General features: G+C 41.0%; 1 protein-coding gene across 1 annotated transcript in view; it reads right to left on the minus strand.

Moving 5' to 3' along the window:
• The window catches only part of nup205 (nucleoporin 205), a 77,011-nt gene that overhangs the window by 50,130 nt on the left and 11,905 nt on the right, over nt 1-14,976 (minus strand). Inside the window, exons 4-12 of the mRNA XM_033037744.1 lie at nt 13,700-13,844; nt 12,846-13,005; nt 10,573-10,801; nt 9,546-9,710; nt 7,656-7,831; nt 4,772-4,888; nt 3,142-3,279; nt 2,538-2,688; nt 1,355-1,560 (exon numbers count right to left, since the gene is read on the minus strand). Of these exons, the coding sequence (XP_032893635.1) occupies nt 1,355-1,560; nt 2,538-2,688; nt 3,142-3,279; nt 4,772-4,888; nt 7,656-7,831; nt 9,546-9,710; nt 10,573-10,801; nt 12,846-13,005; nt 13,700-13,844 (1,487 nt within the window). The remainder of the gene's footprint in view (nt 1-1,354; nt 1,561-2,537; nt 2,689-3,141; nt 3,280-4,771; nt 4,889-7,655; nt 7,832-9,545; nt 9,711-10,572; nt 10,802-12,845; nt 13,006-13,699; nt 13,845-14,976) is intronic.

Genomic DNA, 14,976 nt, shown 5'->3' on the forward strand with positions numbered 1-14,976 from the left:
GGACTTTCATATGAAGAAAGACTGGATAGACTCAGCTTGTACTCGCTAGAATTTAGAAGATTGAGGGGGGATCTTATAGAAACTTACAAAATTCTTAAGGGGTTGGACAGGCTAGATGCAGGAAGATTGTTCCCGATGTTGGGGAAGTCCAGGACAAGGGGTCACAGTTTAAGGATAAAGGGGAAATCCTTTAGGACCGAGATGAGAAAAACATTTTTCACACGGAGAGTGGTGAATCTCTGGAACTCTGCCACAGAAGGTAGTTGAGGCCAGTTCATTGGCTATATTTAAGAGGGTTAGATGTGGCCCTTGTGGCTAAAGGGATCAGGGGGTATGGAGAGAAGGCAGGTACAGGATACTGAGTTGGATGATCAGCCATGATCATATTGAATGGCGGTGCAGGCTCGAAGGGCCGAATGGCCTACTCCTGCACCTATTTTCTATGTTTCTATCTTTGGTTTAAACCAGCATCTGCAATTCCTTTCTACACATCAAGTGTGCCAAGTACTTCTCTCCATCCACAACACCAGATCAACCATAGTGATGTGTGGCTTGTATCTGCATATGTATAACATGCCCCTCGAATTGAAATGTATATGTTGCAATCATTGTTGAAATCAACAATGTCTTAAAGGCTACCCAAGCATTCGATGTGACAATGGTAACGTGTGAACAGTCCACAGCTGTCTTTATGCACATTTTTCTAGCCTCGATTTAAGCAATTAAAGGTTTTGTATTCTAGTCCTAAACATGTCAAAGCCCGCACTCAAATAGGCCTAATGACCACATGTTTTATCATCTATGTTCATGGACCAATAGGTCCGTGGAACTTCAGTGTTTTGAGATTTTCATCAGGAAAGCGCAGCTGAAAATGAAGCAAACATGAAGATCTGAAGTGGGTTACCTCACATTTGTCTCTGAAAAGTATTCACAACTTTTCACTTAAATTTAAGATACTTTCTTCTGCTGGTATATGAATTACACTGTTGCTGGCACCAAAGTAACATCTTCATTGCAGTTGGGACTATGCTGCAAAGAGTATACACAAATGAAATATGGTGAATTGTTTGGGATGACTTGGCCAGTGCACCCTGAGAAGCTGAGCCAAACCAATTGGGAGATTTAAACCCACACCTATTAAAAGTGATGACCCAGTTCAGAAGGGTGATTAGGAACTTGATGAGCTGTGCACTTCCTCATCACATGACATGAAAGGTTACTTACTGAAATGAGAGGAGGGAGGGATACACAAAAAATCACAGAACACCTCTGCACAAAGTAAAGAGAGGGATGAGATTTCTCTCAAGAACATTCTTCGAGCTGGGTTTATAGAGTCCATCCAAGAATACCTTACCCAATTGACGATGGTGGCAGTAAGCTGCAGGAAGGCGATAAGGCCATCCATCTCACGCTGTGTTATGCCCCTCAATGGCATGTGCCTGTACTGTATTGTGTCTGTGCTTGGGATGTCTCTCCGTAAATGCTCATGGTACAACATTAATGAATGGAAGAAATGTTCCCACGACACCGGATTGCCTCCAACCACTTGGATATTCTCCACTGCAGGAAACAATGACCATAATTTTATGAAAAACTTTTTTTAAATCCTCCTTCCACCAATAATCTCCTCTCCCAGATACTGGTGTGTGATTAGAGCTTCATTAATTCCCAGAGACTTCGCCCGGGTCAGCGTTATCACCTGCGATCTTACAAGGTGGATGGCCAAAGACTATTCAGCCACTCTGCTTATCGCACCAATTTTGATGCTGCAGTTTCAATTAAGTACTTTAAACATCAAATGCATAATCACCACATTAAACAGTACAAAGAAAAGCCCAGTGTACGTAAACATGCTCTTTCAACAAAGTGTCTAATTTAGTCGTTTTCCAATGGTCCTACAAATCAGGTCGCATCAAGAACACTATCTGTGGGAAGTTCCAATGAACCTCCAATATTCTAGCACACTAAGGAATTTTGGTGGTGCTGGATTGACAGGTTTTCTGGATGACTGGATGTTATTCTTATTAATACCTCAACAACTTTATACTTCACAGAACGATAATAAATTTTCTAGTGACGCAGACAAGTTGAAAGAGAGAGCAGGAATTGGGGACCCTGGTGAAAGGAAAGTGTGCAAGGGAACCAGATAACTTGTTTAAGACGTAACCAGATAACTTGAATGTGAGAGGGAGCATTGGGAACTGGTGTCCATGTGAGTAGAAAGGGTGAATGGCAAACATTACCTGATCAGCCAGATGCTGATCCATTTGGATTTCTCAATGGCCACATAGCAGATTATATGATATATTATATAGCAGGCATACGTGCTTCTATTGATCTCTATTAACCATGCCTTAATCTTTGACCTGTCGGAGAACAATCACAACTTCTTGATTCTCACAACATTACTGAGGTCTCCCACTGGTATGACCCTGATAAACCTTCACTCCATCTTTACCCAAGGCATTCCCACCTGGCTTCCCACTTATATAGCACAGGATATTATAATAATTACCATTTGTGCAGACAAAGCTTACCATGACTGCTGCCATTGGCTTTGAGTAGACTAAAGCAGTAGTGTGCACAATGTGGCCCATTGGCCAGCCCACGCAGCATCTTAAGGTAGGGAAGGTAGAGAGATGGGGGCAGCATATCTCCCATCTGCCTCACAAATTTAGACAGAACCAGCTGCAAGGGAAAAAAACAGGTTTAACTATTTTGCTAATTCAACATTACAGATCTTGCTAAGATTTGAATATATTTTCATTGAATGCAAGGAAATATGGAAAGTATTAATTACGATTTCCATAATATTGATTAGTACAATCACTACGGAAATGTTTTACTCACAAGGTTGTGAATTTCATTCCCCAGAATTTGTTTACTGAACTGAAGGAGAGGCTTAAATGGGAATGAGAGCTGGCACAACATCGATCAGTAATTGAAGAAAAGCAATTAGCAAAGTCAAGCTGAATGCACTCCTCAATTAACAAAGAGGACAGAAACAGCAGATCATACTCCACCTAGAGCTTAATCTATCATTCTGAAGGCTGATCAGTACTTCAGCTACATTTATTCCGTTGATTCATATTTCTTACTGAGGATCTATCAAAGCTTGATTGTGCAATTTGTATGACTTACCTGACGTTGTGGTGGTCTGTGGTGGGCCAAACCTGAGAAGGTACCAGTTGTGGCTGTGGTTTGCAGTGGTTCAGACGGACACCAATACTCAAGAGCGAGTTCAAGTTTGAAAGGATCTTTCAGGTATAACTCTCCAATCTATCAAAAGGAGGATAAATGTCATCTCTGGTATACTTCATCGTGTGAAGCCATTCAGAAAGGCAGTGAGACATCATACATATAGAAGTACAGACTCAGACATGAATATTGTAGGTATATGCACTTAATGTGGACAGAGTCAATTGCGTAGGTACTATGTGACAACTGATAATATTAGAACATTTGGAGTAAAGGAACGGAATGCAAACAATCTGGCTCTTGAACAATTCAAATTCTAGTGTCTAACCTGCAGTACCTTCCCCTGCCACACTATGTCCTCAGCGGTCTACCAGAACCAAAGGCAATTAGCACTAAGGTACACAAAAATGCTGGAGAAACTCAGCGGGTGCAGCAGCATCTATGGAGCGAAGGAAATAGGCAACGTTTTGGGCCGAAACCCTTCTTCAGGGGTTCTTTAGCAATTAGCACTAAAGTTGATGTAAATAGTGAGAGACTTCCATGTTAGTACTTCCAATGTACCTTTGGTTCTTTTTCCCCCTCTGCCATAGTTGGGTCAAGGCCCTCAACTGCATACTTGCCATTTTCTGCACTTCTGCTTTTGCCCAATCTTCGTGTCCCCAGACAAAGAAATGGATTCCCTTTGTCTTCCCTTGCACGAAGGACTGCCCAAGGTAACACAGGCCAGTCACTTTAATTCTCCATCTCACTGCCTCTCTTATACTCTCCTACTACAAAAGAAGAAACAATTTGTCCCTGTGAGTCTGTACCAGGTTTCACAGGTATTTCCATCAGTCATGTTTCCTCCAGTTTGACCTGTAAATGTTCAGTGATTTATGCTATTCCCATAAAGCTCACTGTAAGCTCAAGGAACAGCCCCTCATCTTCTGACTGGGCACATTATACCTCACAACTTCAACATTCGAGTTCAACACATTCAGATAATCAATACTTCTATCATTCCTTCCAATTTCCCTTGCTAATTTCAGATCATCGTTTTACAGCAAAGTAAATTGTTAAGAAGTCACAAGAATAAAAAGGGGATATATATAGGTTATACAAATGGGTAAAAATCTGGCAAAATGAGATTATTCAGGGGATAATGAGAAATTCTCCAATTTGTCTACAAAACTAAAACATTTCAATGATGAGATTGTCAACCTCTGAGATGTAGAGGAATCTGGGGTCCCAGGGTGTCTTAATACAAAAACCTGGTTTGAAATTACTGCAAGTAATTAGGGAAAAAAACAAATATTATTTATTGATAGGGGAATTGCAGATGAATGTAAGGAAGTTATGCTTCAGTGATGCAATGCACTTGTGAGGCTCTTAGCGTTTGTAAATTTACTCAATGCCACTTTTCCTTCCACCAGTCCTCCCTTTTCTGTGAATACTGCAGGAGTTAAAACGATATTGATAACCCTTTGGATCTTAGATGTTTTACAAGCACATTAAGCATGTTACATGAATGCCAGTTACTGATGTTACACTGCAAGCTTTGAACGGCAAGAGGCAGATGGGAGTTTCATCTCACCAGCAGCATTAGATGCTCCAGGTCACGTCGCAATGTGGAAGGCGGCTCCGTACCCATCTGCAGGCTCATGTGAATGATTCGGGCATCCTCATCCGCACGGTTCCGCAGCTGTTTAACCTTTGGTAAGGAAGGAAACACACAAAGATCACAACCTTGCTTGTGATGCCGCCCGTTTAGGCATTATCAGGCGTACCAAACTACCACAGCATTGTCCGCTCCATCAAGTCTGCTGCAATCTCAAAGGGGCTGAAGATTATAAAGATAAGGAATGGAATCCCACAGAGCTAATGTAGCACAGCAAAGATAGATAAAATGAGAGAAGAGTGCTTGATGCATGTGAGGATCTCAAACGTCAGTGCATTCTGCTAAAAGATCCATTGTCTAACAACCTACCATGACCGTGCACAAGTTCTACAATACACAACAGAATGGCCTTATCTAATATGTGAAGTAGAATTGAATATTTATATTTATTATAAGTAGATGGGTAAAGATAAGATATTTTATGTTAACGATGAGTGTCTGCTTAAGTCGATCTCAGTAAAAGACTTTTAATCATCTCACCATTGTACTGGATTTTGACACAAAATGCTGGAGTAACTCAGCGGGACAGGCAGCATCTCTGGAGAGAAGTAATGGGCAACGTTTTGGGTCGAGACCCTTCTTCAGACTGATGTCGGGGAGTGGGCGGGACAAAGATAGAATGTAGTCGTAGACAGTAAGACTGGTGGGAGAACTGGGAAGGGGGAGGGGATGGAGAGAGAGGTAAAGCAAGGGCTATTTGAAGTTAGAGAAGCTAACGTTCATACCGCTGGGGTGTAAGCTACCCAAGCAAAATATGAGGTGCTGTTCCTCCAATTTGTGCTGGGCCTCACTCTGACAATGGAGGCGGCCCAGGACAGAAAGGTCAGATTGGGAATGGGGGGGGGGGGAGTTGAAGTGCTGAGCAACCGGGAGATCAGGTAGGTTAAGGCGAACTGAGCGGAGGTGTTCAGCGAGATGATCGCCGAGCCTGCACTTGCTCTCGCCGATGTACAGAAGTTGACAGCTGGAACAGCGGATACAGTAGATGAGGTTGGAGGAGGTGCAAGTGGACCTCTGCCTCGCCTGGAAAGACTGTTGGGGTCCTTGGATGGAGTCGAGAGGGGAGGTAAAGGGACAGGTGTTGCATCTCCTGCAGTTGCAGGGGAAAGTACCTGAGAAGGCGGTGGTTTGGGTGGGAAGGGACGAGTTGATCATGGAGTTGCGGAAGGAACGGTCTCTGCGGAAAGCAGAAAGGGGTGGAGATGGGAAGATGTGGCCAGTAGTGGAATCCTGTTGGAGGTGGCAAAAGTGTTGGAGGATTATAAGCTGTATGCCACGGCCGATGGGGTGGAAGGTGAAGACAAGGGGGACTCTGTCCTTGTTGTACTGGATTTTATGGATTCATGAAAACCCAATAACACCAGCCGAGGGTTAGAGGATAGATTAACCAATATACCAGCTATGCCCCACACTTAAAATGGCAGGAAATATCTGTAATCCTTCCGAGAAAGGCAAAAGTAAATTCTAAAGTGGAGCTGAAATTGGCACCAATGCCAGAGGACAAAGACACTCCTTCTCTGCTGAAGTATCTCTGATCTATTAATACGGAGGTCCAAATACAGCTGGGTGCCTGGTTACATGTTTAACTAGGAAAGTGACAAGCCAATTTGATTTTGCTCATCCTCACTTTCTGCTACACCACGGGGTCTTCTCCCAAGTCTGTCGGGAGGGAGATAAAGAAAAACATATTTTATAATAATAATCTGGATTTTAAATGTCAGCTATTTTTAACCTCTGAAAAAACATATCTGAATTATCAAATGAAAAGTAACTGTTACTTAAGAAAAAACTGTTAGTTTGCATACAATTCGATTTGTAAGTTCCAACAGCTTTTGAAACTTCCTTGTGTACACATATAAATGCTTTCTAAGATCTTCCACCCTGCTGTAACACATCTCCCCACTAAGTTCAATAGAAGCTGAAGATGAAAGTGCTGGCTGATTTGCGAGAATCTTCCATTACATCATTGCATATTTTATTCACAAAGCCTATTTACTTGTCCTTTTTCTTTCCACCACAGACCGGGCTAAAAAGCGTTGAAAACATGAAGAGTATGCCTCGAGATCAATTTAAAAGCAGCGGTGGTTAAACATCCTAGAAATGCCTCCGAGCAGAACAGCAGAAATGTCAAAAATGCCCACGCTCATGTACATTAGTAAACGAGTAATTGGTGATCAGTGTGAACGACCCACTGCACTTTATTCCCACCCATGTTATTTTAATAAAGGATTTACCAATGGCTTAGGTCAACCAGCAAAATGTTAATTCGTTTGACCTTGCTATTTCATTTAAATCCACAGCGTGGAGTCACAAGGGAAGGATTTGTGTGCTGGTTCATTGCTACCACCTGCTTTTAGCTAGAGGGGGAGGGGTGGAGGGGGGGGGAGGAAACAGTGCCAGCATAATTAATGGGCTCTTTCCTATGAGATAAACTGGACAGGCAGGTGGGCAGTTGCTGGCCAATTGCCACAAGCTTCAAGATCAAACAAAATAAAAATTCCTTAAAACTGCTGACCAATATGTAAGTTGAAGGTGGTGGCAATGCTGCAAAATAGGGAAATAAGTTGCTGTGTTTCCACATAAATTAAAGCTTTTAGGATAAGGATTGTGAAAGTGTATTTGTTGCAGTCAGACTTATTGTTATAACTAATTAATCTGCACTTTCCAAAGCATTAATTAAAATGACAAATTAGATTAACTTGTTCTCTGCAGAGAATTGTATAAACACTTGAGATGCAAACCCAGTAGCAGGGTGAAAGTCTGGAACAACACTTTTTCTCCCATTGCTTCTGCAACTCACCTTCATTGGCATCAGTGTTAAAAAGTCAGCTATGAGGTTGTGAATCCTGCGGATGTAGAACTCATCTTGGTACAAGCCCTCAGCTCCCACCACAGCTTCAGTGAGGAAAAGGAAGGCATTCTGTCCTATTGCCATGTTTGCAACCAACTCATCTGCCTCTGTGAACTCTGTTAAACCTGGGGTTAATACAAAATAGGCACATTACAATGATCAGTAATCAGCAGTCACATCCCATCACTCAACTTTATAACCTATATGGCACAATTATTACCTGAAGGCTATAATTACAAGTAATATTTACTTGAGGGGCTACCTCTCACAGATTGTCAAACACCAAAAACACCAGTTGTATACAATTAAAGCAGTGCACTGTTATGTCTGTTTATACTCAATTCCCTGAATTATGATGTCAGCATGCCAAAATATTTATTCACTACCCTATCTACCTGTAATGCCACTTTCAGGGAACTATATACTTGATCTCCATGATCCCTCTGCTCTGCGACAATCCCCCCGGCTGGGAATAGAGGACTACAGCCCACATGCAAGTAAATGAGATGAGTTATATTGCTGGAAGACACAAAATTCTGGAGTAACTCAGCGGATTAGGCAGCATCTCTGGAGAGCAGGAATAGGTGACGTTTCGGGTCGAGGCCCTTCAAGAAGGGTCTCGATCCGAAATGTCACCCATTCCTTCTCTCCAGAGATGTTGCCTATCCCGCTGAGTTACTCCAGCAATTTGTGTCTACCTTCGATTTAAACCAGCATCTGCAGTTCTTTCCTACACATGAGTTATATTGCTATTCTTCATGTTTATCCATCACTCTGCTTCAACTCCATTTACAAGATTACAGCAGACACCACCGTCGTGGACCAAATCTCAAACAATAAGATAGAGAGCTTAGAACATTGCACTAAGACAGCAACCTCTGCCTCGGTGTCAGCAAGTTGAAGCAGCTGATATTGACATCAGGAAACAAGGTGGTGTACATGCCACAATTAGCATTAATGGTGCTGAAGTTGAAATGGTTAACAGCTCAAGCTCCTTACCATAAATATCATGAAATATTTGTCCTGCTCCAATCATATTAAAGCCAACAAAGCACACCAGCAGACAGGAAGTTCACCATGTCTCCAATGACTCACACCCACTTCTACACAAGCACCATAGAAAGATTCCTATCGGAATGCATAATAGCTCGACAGTTCTGCCGAAGACTGCAATAAATTGCAGAGAATTGTGGATGTTGCCCAATCGATCACACACACCAGCCTCCCTCTCCCATTGACTCCATCTACACTTTATGCTGCTTCGGGAAAGCTGCTAATATAATCAAGGACAATTTACATCCCTGGTTATCCCCTCCCCACCCCTCTCCTGTCAAGTAGAATACACAAATGCTTGAGAGCACATTCCACACCAGATATAGGAGCAGCTTATTCCTCACTGATATCAGACAAATGAACAGTCCTCTCAGAAAATGTAATCCAGATCTCCCAATCTACCTCATGGCTACCCATACACCTTTTTTTATTCTGCACTTTCTCTGTAGCTGTAACGCTTCAACCACCATAACACTAAATTCTGCATTCTGGTATTTTTCTCTTTGCACGATCTATTGGCCTTGTTATGGTTGGATTGTACTCATTTATAATATGATGTAACTGCACAGCATGCAAATATAAGTGTTTCACTATATCTCAGTACACATGACCAATACCAATAGATTAGTGTTGTGGTCAGCACAGTTCATAGGAGGGCCAAAGGGCTTGTTCCTCTGTTGTCATGTTCCACGTTCTTTGGGATGATTATTATTCCAGAGCAAGACAAAACAGACAACCCTGTGAAAAATATATATTTCTGAAAAGCGGATAAGCACAAAGATTTACCTGTCGTGTCAGGTAATTGCGAGATCCCTCGTAGAGCCAAGGCCCAGGCCAGTCTAACCACAGCCTGCAGGCCCGGCAGTTTCCAAGGCTGAGAGTTCAGGAGCCTGCTATGAATGGCAGTCACATACTGTCTTTCTGTCAGTAATGGCAATTGATGAATTAATTCTATTAAAATAAAATATTGCATAGTTTTCAAACGATGGAGAAGAAAATCACTGCACAGCGTGCAGTCGGTTATGTGCATTCACCTCCAAGATGAATCTTTCTTAGCATTCCTAGTCTGAAGAAGGGTCTCGACCCGAAACGTCACCCATTCCTTCTCTCCAGAGATGCTGCCTGTCCCACTGAGTTACTCCAGCACTTTGTGTCCATCTTTGTTTCCAAGGATACTGACTCAACAATAGAGTCAAGCCACACAACTCAAATCATTAAGTTTCTTTCATTTACAACAGGAATTTAGTGAATAATTGAGCAATTTACTGAAGCCCCAACACCTCCTTGTCACTGTTCCATTGCTTTACGCTGTTCAAATCGGAGGTAATGTCATGCAAAGTCTAATTAAAGAGTCAAAATTAACAACAGTATAATATTACTGAGTAAGGATGTGCAGCAGTCACATTTTGTGAGCATGGGAGGCAAGAGACAGAAGCAACAACCCAACTAAATTTACCAATTTCTCAGACTCTTGGACATACTCAAATTTGTCTTTGCAATCAGAATGAAAATAAAAAAGAATAACACAAAAGAGCTTTCTATAAGACGGCTTACTGATTATGCAAATTATGCATCTTCGTTATTGTGATAAATGTTAACATCAACGTCTACAAAATATTCCACAAGAACCAGATCTACCAGCAAAAGAAATTGAGAAACTTTTTCTTTTCATTATACCGGGCACAGAAGCTTACCTCGCAATAAGAATTAGTTGTCAGTAAAAACATATTGTGGCAATCTTTCTAAATAGTTTACATTGTTAAGATTTTGAAACAAATACAGTTGTTATACAGTCCTTATTTACTAGCTTTACCTTCTCTATCCTCGGTAACATTCTCCAAGAAGCTTATATCAAAGCAATAAAGTAGAGCCATGAGAAGAGCTAGGTTTACATTATCCAGTGTGCCGTCTGCCTCTGTTGTGACACTCTCCATGTGGCAGATAAGAAACAAGGTGTCGTCTTTGCTCAGTGGTGTCTGGCAGGCCCAGGCAAATAGACATTCTGCAAGGGTTTGGCGGCTTTCCTTAATCAAATCAGAGACCTAGAAAACAGCAGTGATTATTCAGTTCAGGGGAGATAAGTAATACTACATTAATTTGACACAAAAAACTGAAGATACTGGAATTTTGAGCAAAAAATATAAAGTGCTGGAGGAACCATGGAGGGGATGGACAGATGATGTTTCGAGTCGGTTCCCTTCCTCAGACTGTAGAAGGATACTGACCCAAAACATTTTCTGCCCATTCCATCCACAAATGCTGCCTGACCCACTGAGCTCCTCCAGCAGAATGTTTTTTTGCTCAAGACAACATTGTGGATTAGCTTAGCAAATTCCTCCAAAGCAAAGGGAATAACCAAAATAATTAGGACGCTTCCTTTCATCTTCGGGTCCAAGCTATTTTTGGCACAAATTTGAAATACATTGTGCAACTAAGAGATACAAGGCCACTTCAGTGAGAAAGGCGAGAGTAGGTAATGACAGTCGGACCTGAAATAGCAGGTCAGCAGTTAAATGCCACTGTTTTGAAGTTATCAATTAGCTTTAGTTCCGTGATTGCAGTGATGTTTGCGAGAGCTTACATAATGCAAGATCATTTTTTAATGAAGAACGGTGCTTGAGCATTGAATGACAGTAAAAGTTAAGCTTCCAGGAAATGACTGGCAAAGATTGTCCGCGTCAAGTAAACAAAATAAACAATTAACAATGATTAACAACAATTAACAATGATTTTCCCAAAATCCATTCGGGAAGATTCAAACAACAATTATAGGTATACCATGCTCAACTCAAAATTATTTTAAGACATCAGATTGAGTAAAGGAAAATTAATGTACCCTGTATTGTCAATAGGTTCCAAGCAGGGTTTAACATAAAGAGAGCCAGTACTTAAATAAGACGTATGGCAGCTTAGATGGATGCATGGATGGATGCAATGGGCGTTCTTGGAAGAGTAGAGCTTTTTTTTGATTGGCATGCAGAGGATAATGATGATAGACACAAAAAGATGGAGTAACTCAGCGGGACAGGCAGCATCTCTGGAGAGAAGGAGCGTGCGATGTTTCAGTTCGAGACCCTTCAGAAGGGTCTCGACCTAAAACATTACTTGTTCTTTCTCTCCAGAGATGCTGCCTGTCCCGCTGAGTTACTCCAGCTTTTTGTGTCTATCTTCGGTTTAAACCAGCATCTGCAGCTCCTTCGTACACAGAGGATAATGATGCTTCCCAAAGTTGTTTGCTGAGTTACTATTTGTCTACCATTCTGTGTCAACGATTCGGGCATCAATATGAGAAGAATGAAATCAAAATACATTGGTAATAACACAATGGAAAGCTTGGACAGCCCCAAGGAAAACAAAGGACAGCAGAAGAATAGTTGAAGTGAAATTAGTTTGACGTAAAGTATGAAATGCAGAGAGTGTAAATATAAAGCTGCATTTATAACAAGATTCAGAGTGTGTAATCCCATATATCTTGATAGTGAAAGGGTGGATTGAAAAAACTATGAAAATGCAATTGACACAAGTAAATGTAACACTTGTAAATATTTGTGCAAGTCATCAATTTGGTAGAAGATAGGTTCTAAAGCATTGAGCAATATTTCTCCAGCATAATCTGCTGAGTACTTCCAGAATTCCCTGTTGATGTTACATACAGTATGTCAGGTATTTTATTACTGTTGCTTCATTGATAAATCCAAATAGACATAATTCTTCTCTCTAACTGCTCTTAAAAACATCCAATTTAAATCGAGTACATATCTGCTTAACAATACCTGCTGGGTAGATCAATCTCAGTTTTACTTATCATTCCACATCACTCAATTTCTTCCCATATTCATGGTAGATTGCTTCTGCTGAAATCTTCCTGAATTGCATAAAATATTACTGGGATCCTGCCAATCTTTTATAAAGACTTGGCCTACTTTCCCTATGTTTTGCATCTGCTCTGAAAGGCAAGGACTGCATATGATGCTTCAACCGCCTTTCACCGTACAAAAGCATTTCAGCCTAATCAATGGAAACTCTGTTGAATGTTTCCTCAGTCAAATTACCAATACTGCCCATTAACTTAATGTCCATTCTTACCGCTCGGCGATGAACTGGATTGCCCAGGCCACGGGCAGCCTGCAACTTTTCAAACTCCGCATTGAGGTTTATTTGATTGATCAAGCACAGCACTTTCTGAGTCAGCCCCTGATCCATCAATTCGTCTGTAAACCGCGTTGTCATGGATACCAGCTCTGAACTGTAAAAACATTTTTTGCTTGTAATTTCAACAGCATTATGTTTCTGCCTTTCATTCAAAATGTCACATTCACAATCAATGGGTTACACAGCAACAAAATGTCATTCTTACACATAAAAAAAACCTTCTATTTAAAGCTAACTTTGACCTTTACAAACTATGCAGCAGCTATCACCATTTTTGCTTCTCATCCTTGGTTGAAGGCTTATGGTGAAAGAATTCAGGGGTCCCAAGTTAACTTGGTTAATTAGGCTTCTTCATAAGCAATTTACACAGCGTATGTTATTAGTCTGTTCAAGGGTGCAGGTGCAAGGTGGGAACGATTCAATCAGAGACACATTATACCAATACCAACCAGCAGGCAAATATTATTGCAGAATCCCATGTGGAAGATGATCCAAGGCTAAATATTCACTCCCTTTGCAGTTTACTGAACAGTTAGTTATCGCAGCTTTTCCAGAATCAAACAGGTAAACAATCCATGAAGGAACATAAACCTGACCAACAAGTACATTTCAGAATATGGAAAATCCAACCCTTATGACAGAATATTTCTGCTGAAATGGATCCACTCCAAAAACTGGCATCAAATTTATTCAGAGACACAGAGTGAAAAGCCTGAAAGAAAAATTCAGTTAGTAAATCCTAAACGGTTCTTCACACTTACTTAGAGTGATCAGCAAATAAAGCTTACCCAAGCTCCAGGGTCCAGGTTTTGCCATGTCGCGATTGTATAAGGGAATGTAATGAAAGTGCCATGCATCTTTTTCCATCCCAATATAGCAGAATAGCCACCAAACCACGTGTCATGCCAGGGAAACGAGGCAGTTGATGCTCACCTATGAAAACGAATGTAGTCAAATTAAGCAAATTATATATTTGTTACTAGTCCTAAACCAGGAGGTAGCTATAGTGCTTGCTATAGTACTGAAACACAGTTCAAAAGTAACTGGCAGGTTATATGAGTGGTGCATTCTGACAACTTGCCATCCTGGCATTAATATTGATTTTAGTACTGTGATATGAGCTGTGGCATTAATAGGATATTGCTGGGGTATATAGATTTGTCCTGGTATTAATTTCTTAAAAACAACACCACCCCCAGAGCTCTTTGCTGCTCCTATCTGGCAACTGAATGGGTACAACCTCCACGTGACGCACAAGTGAAGGGAGGAAATTGAAATGCAGGAATCCCAGATGCATTTGCACCCAGATTTTCGGAACAAACTGAGGCCTTGTAAATAGTGGCCTTACAGATTCTAGCCAGTTTTAATAGAATAGAATAGAATAGAATATGTTTATTATCATTGCACAAAACTGAGCAACGAAATTCCATTTGCTTCTCCTCCGTTAAAAGAAATACAACACAACAACCAATACACATATGTACAGTTAATAGTAAAATAATAGATACATTTTTAAAAGAGTTTAAAAGAGTTACTTCTTGCTTCCCAGTGTTCTCTGTTGGAATTAAGCTCTTTTACCGCACATGGGTAGAAACTATTTTTTAGTCTACTGGTGCGAGCCTGCAGAGACCTGAGTCGCCTCATTACATAATACATTAGGAATTGTCAAGGAAAACACTAAAGCAGCTCATAAGTCTGCAGACACCTTCCAGTAAAACAAAATAATCATTCAGGAAGAAAATCCATGTTGCAATTCGTAACGTCTGATCACATGATGCGGACAGATTGATCCAGAACACAGAACATTAGAAGTTTGTAAGTCATAGGAGCAGAAGTAGGCCATGTGGTCATTCGACTCGACTCTGCCATTGGGTCAAGGCAGATGGGAGATTTAAACCACCATTCTACTTAACTTCAAGGGAATGAACATTGCAGTTTGCTATTTTCTCAACAGAGACCCAATCCATCTGGCCAACATAATTTATACTTGGTGTGGCCATTGATCCCTTTCACACAGAGCATACACTGTCCTCCATTACTTGCTCTGAATTTTAAAACCCGTATC

The sequence above is a fragment of the Amblyraja radiata genome, chromosome 19, assembly GCF_010909765.2.
Source record: "Amblyraja radiata isolate CabotCenter1 chromosome 19, sAmbRad1.1.pri, whole genome shotgun sequence".
NCBI classification, from domain to species: Eukaryota; Metazoa; Chordata; class Chondrichthyes; order Rajiformes; family Rajidae; genus Amblyraja; species Amblyraja radiata.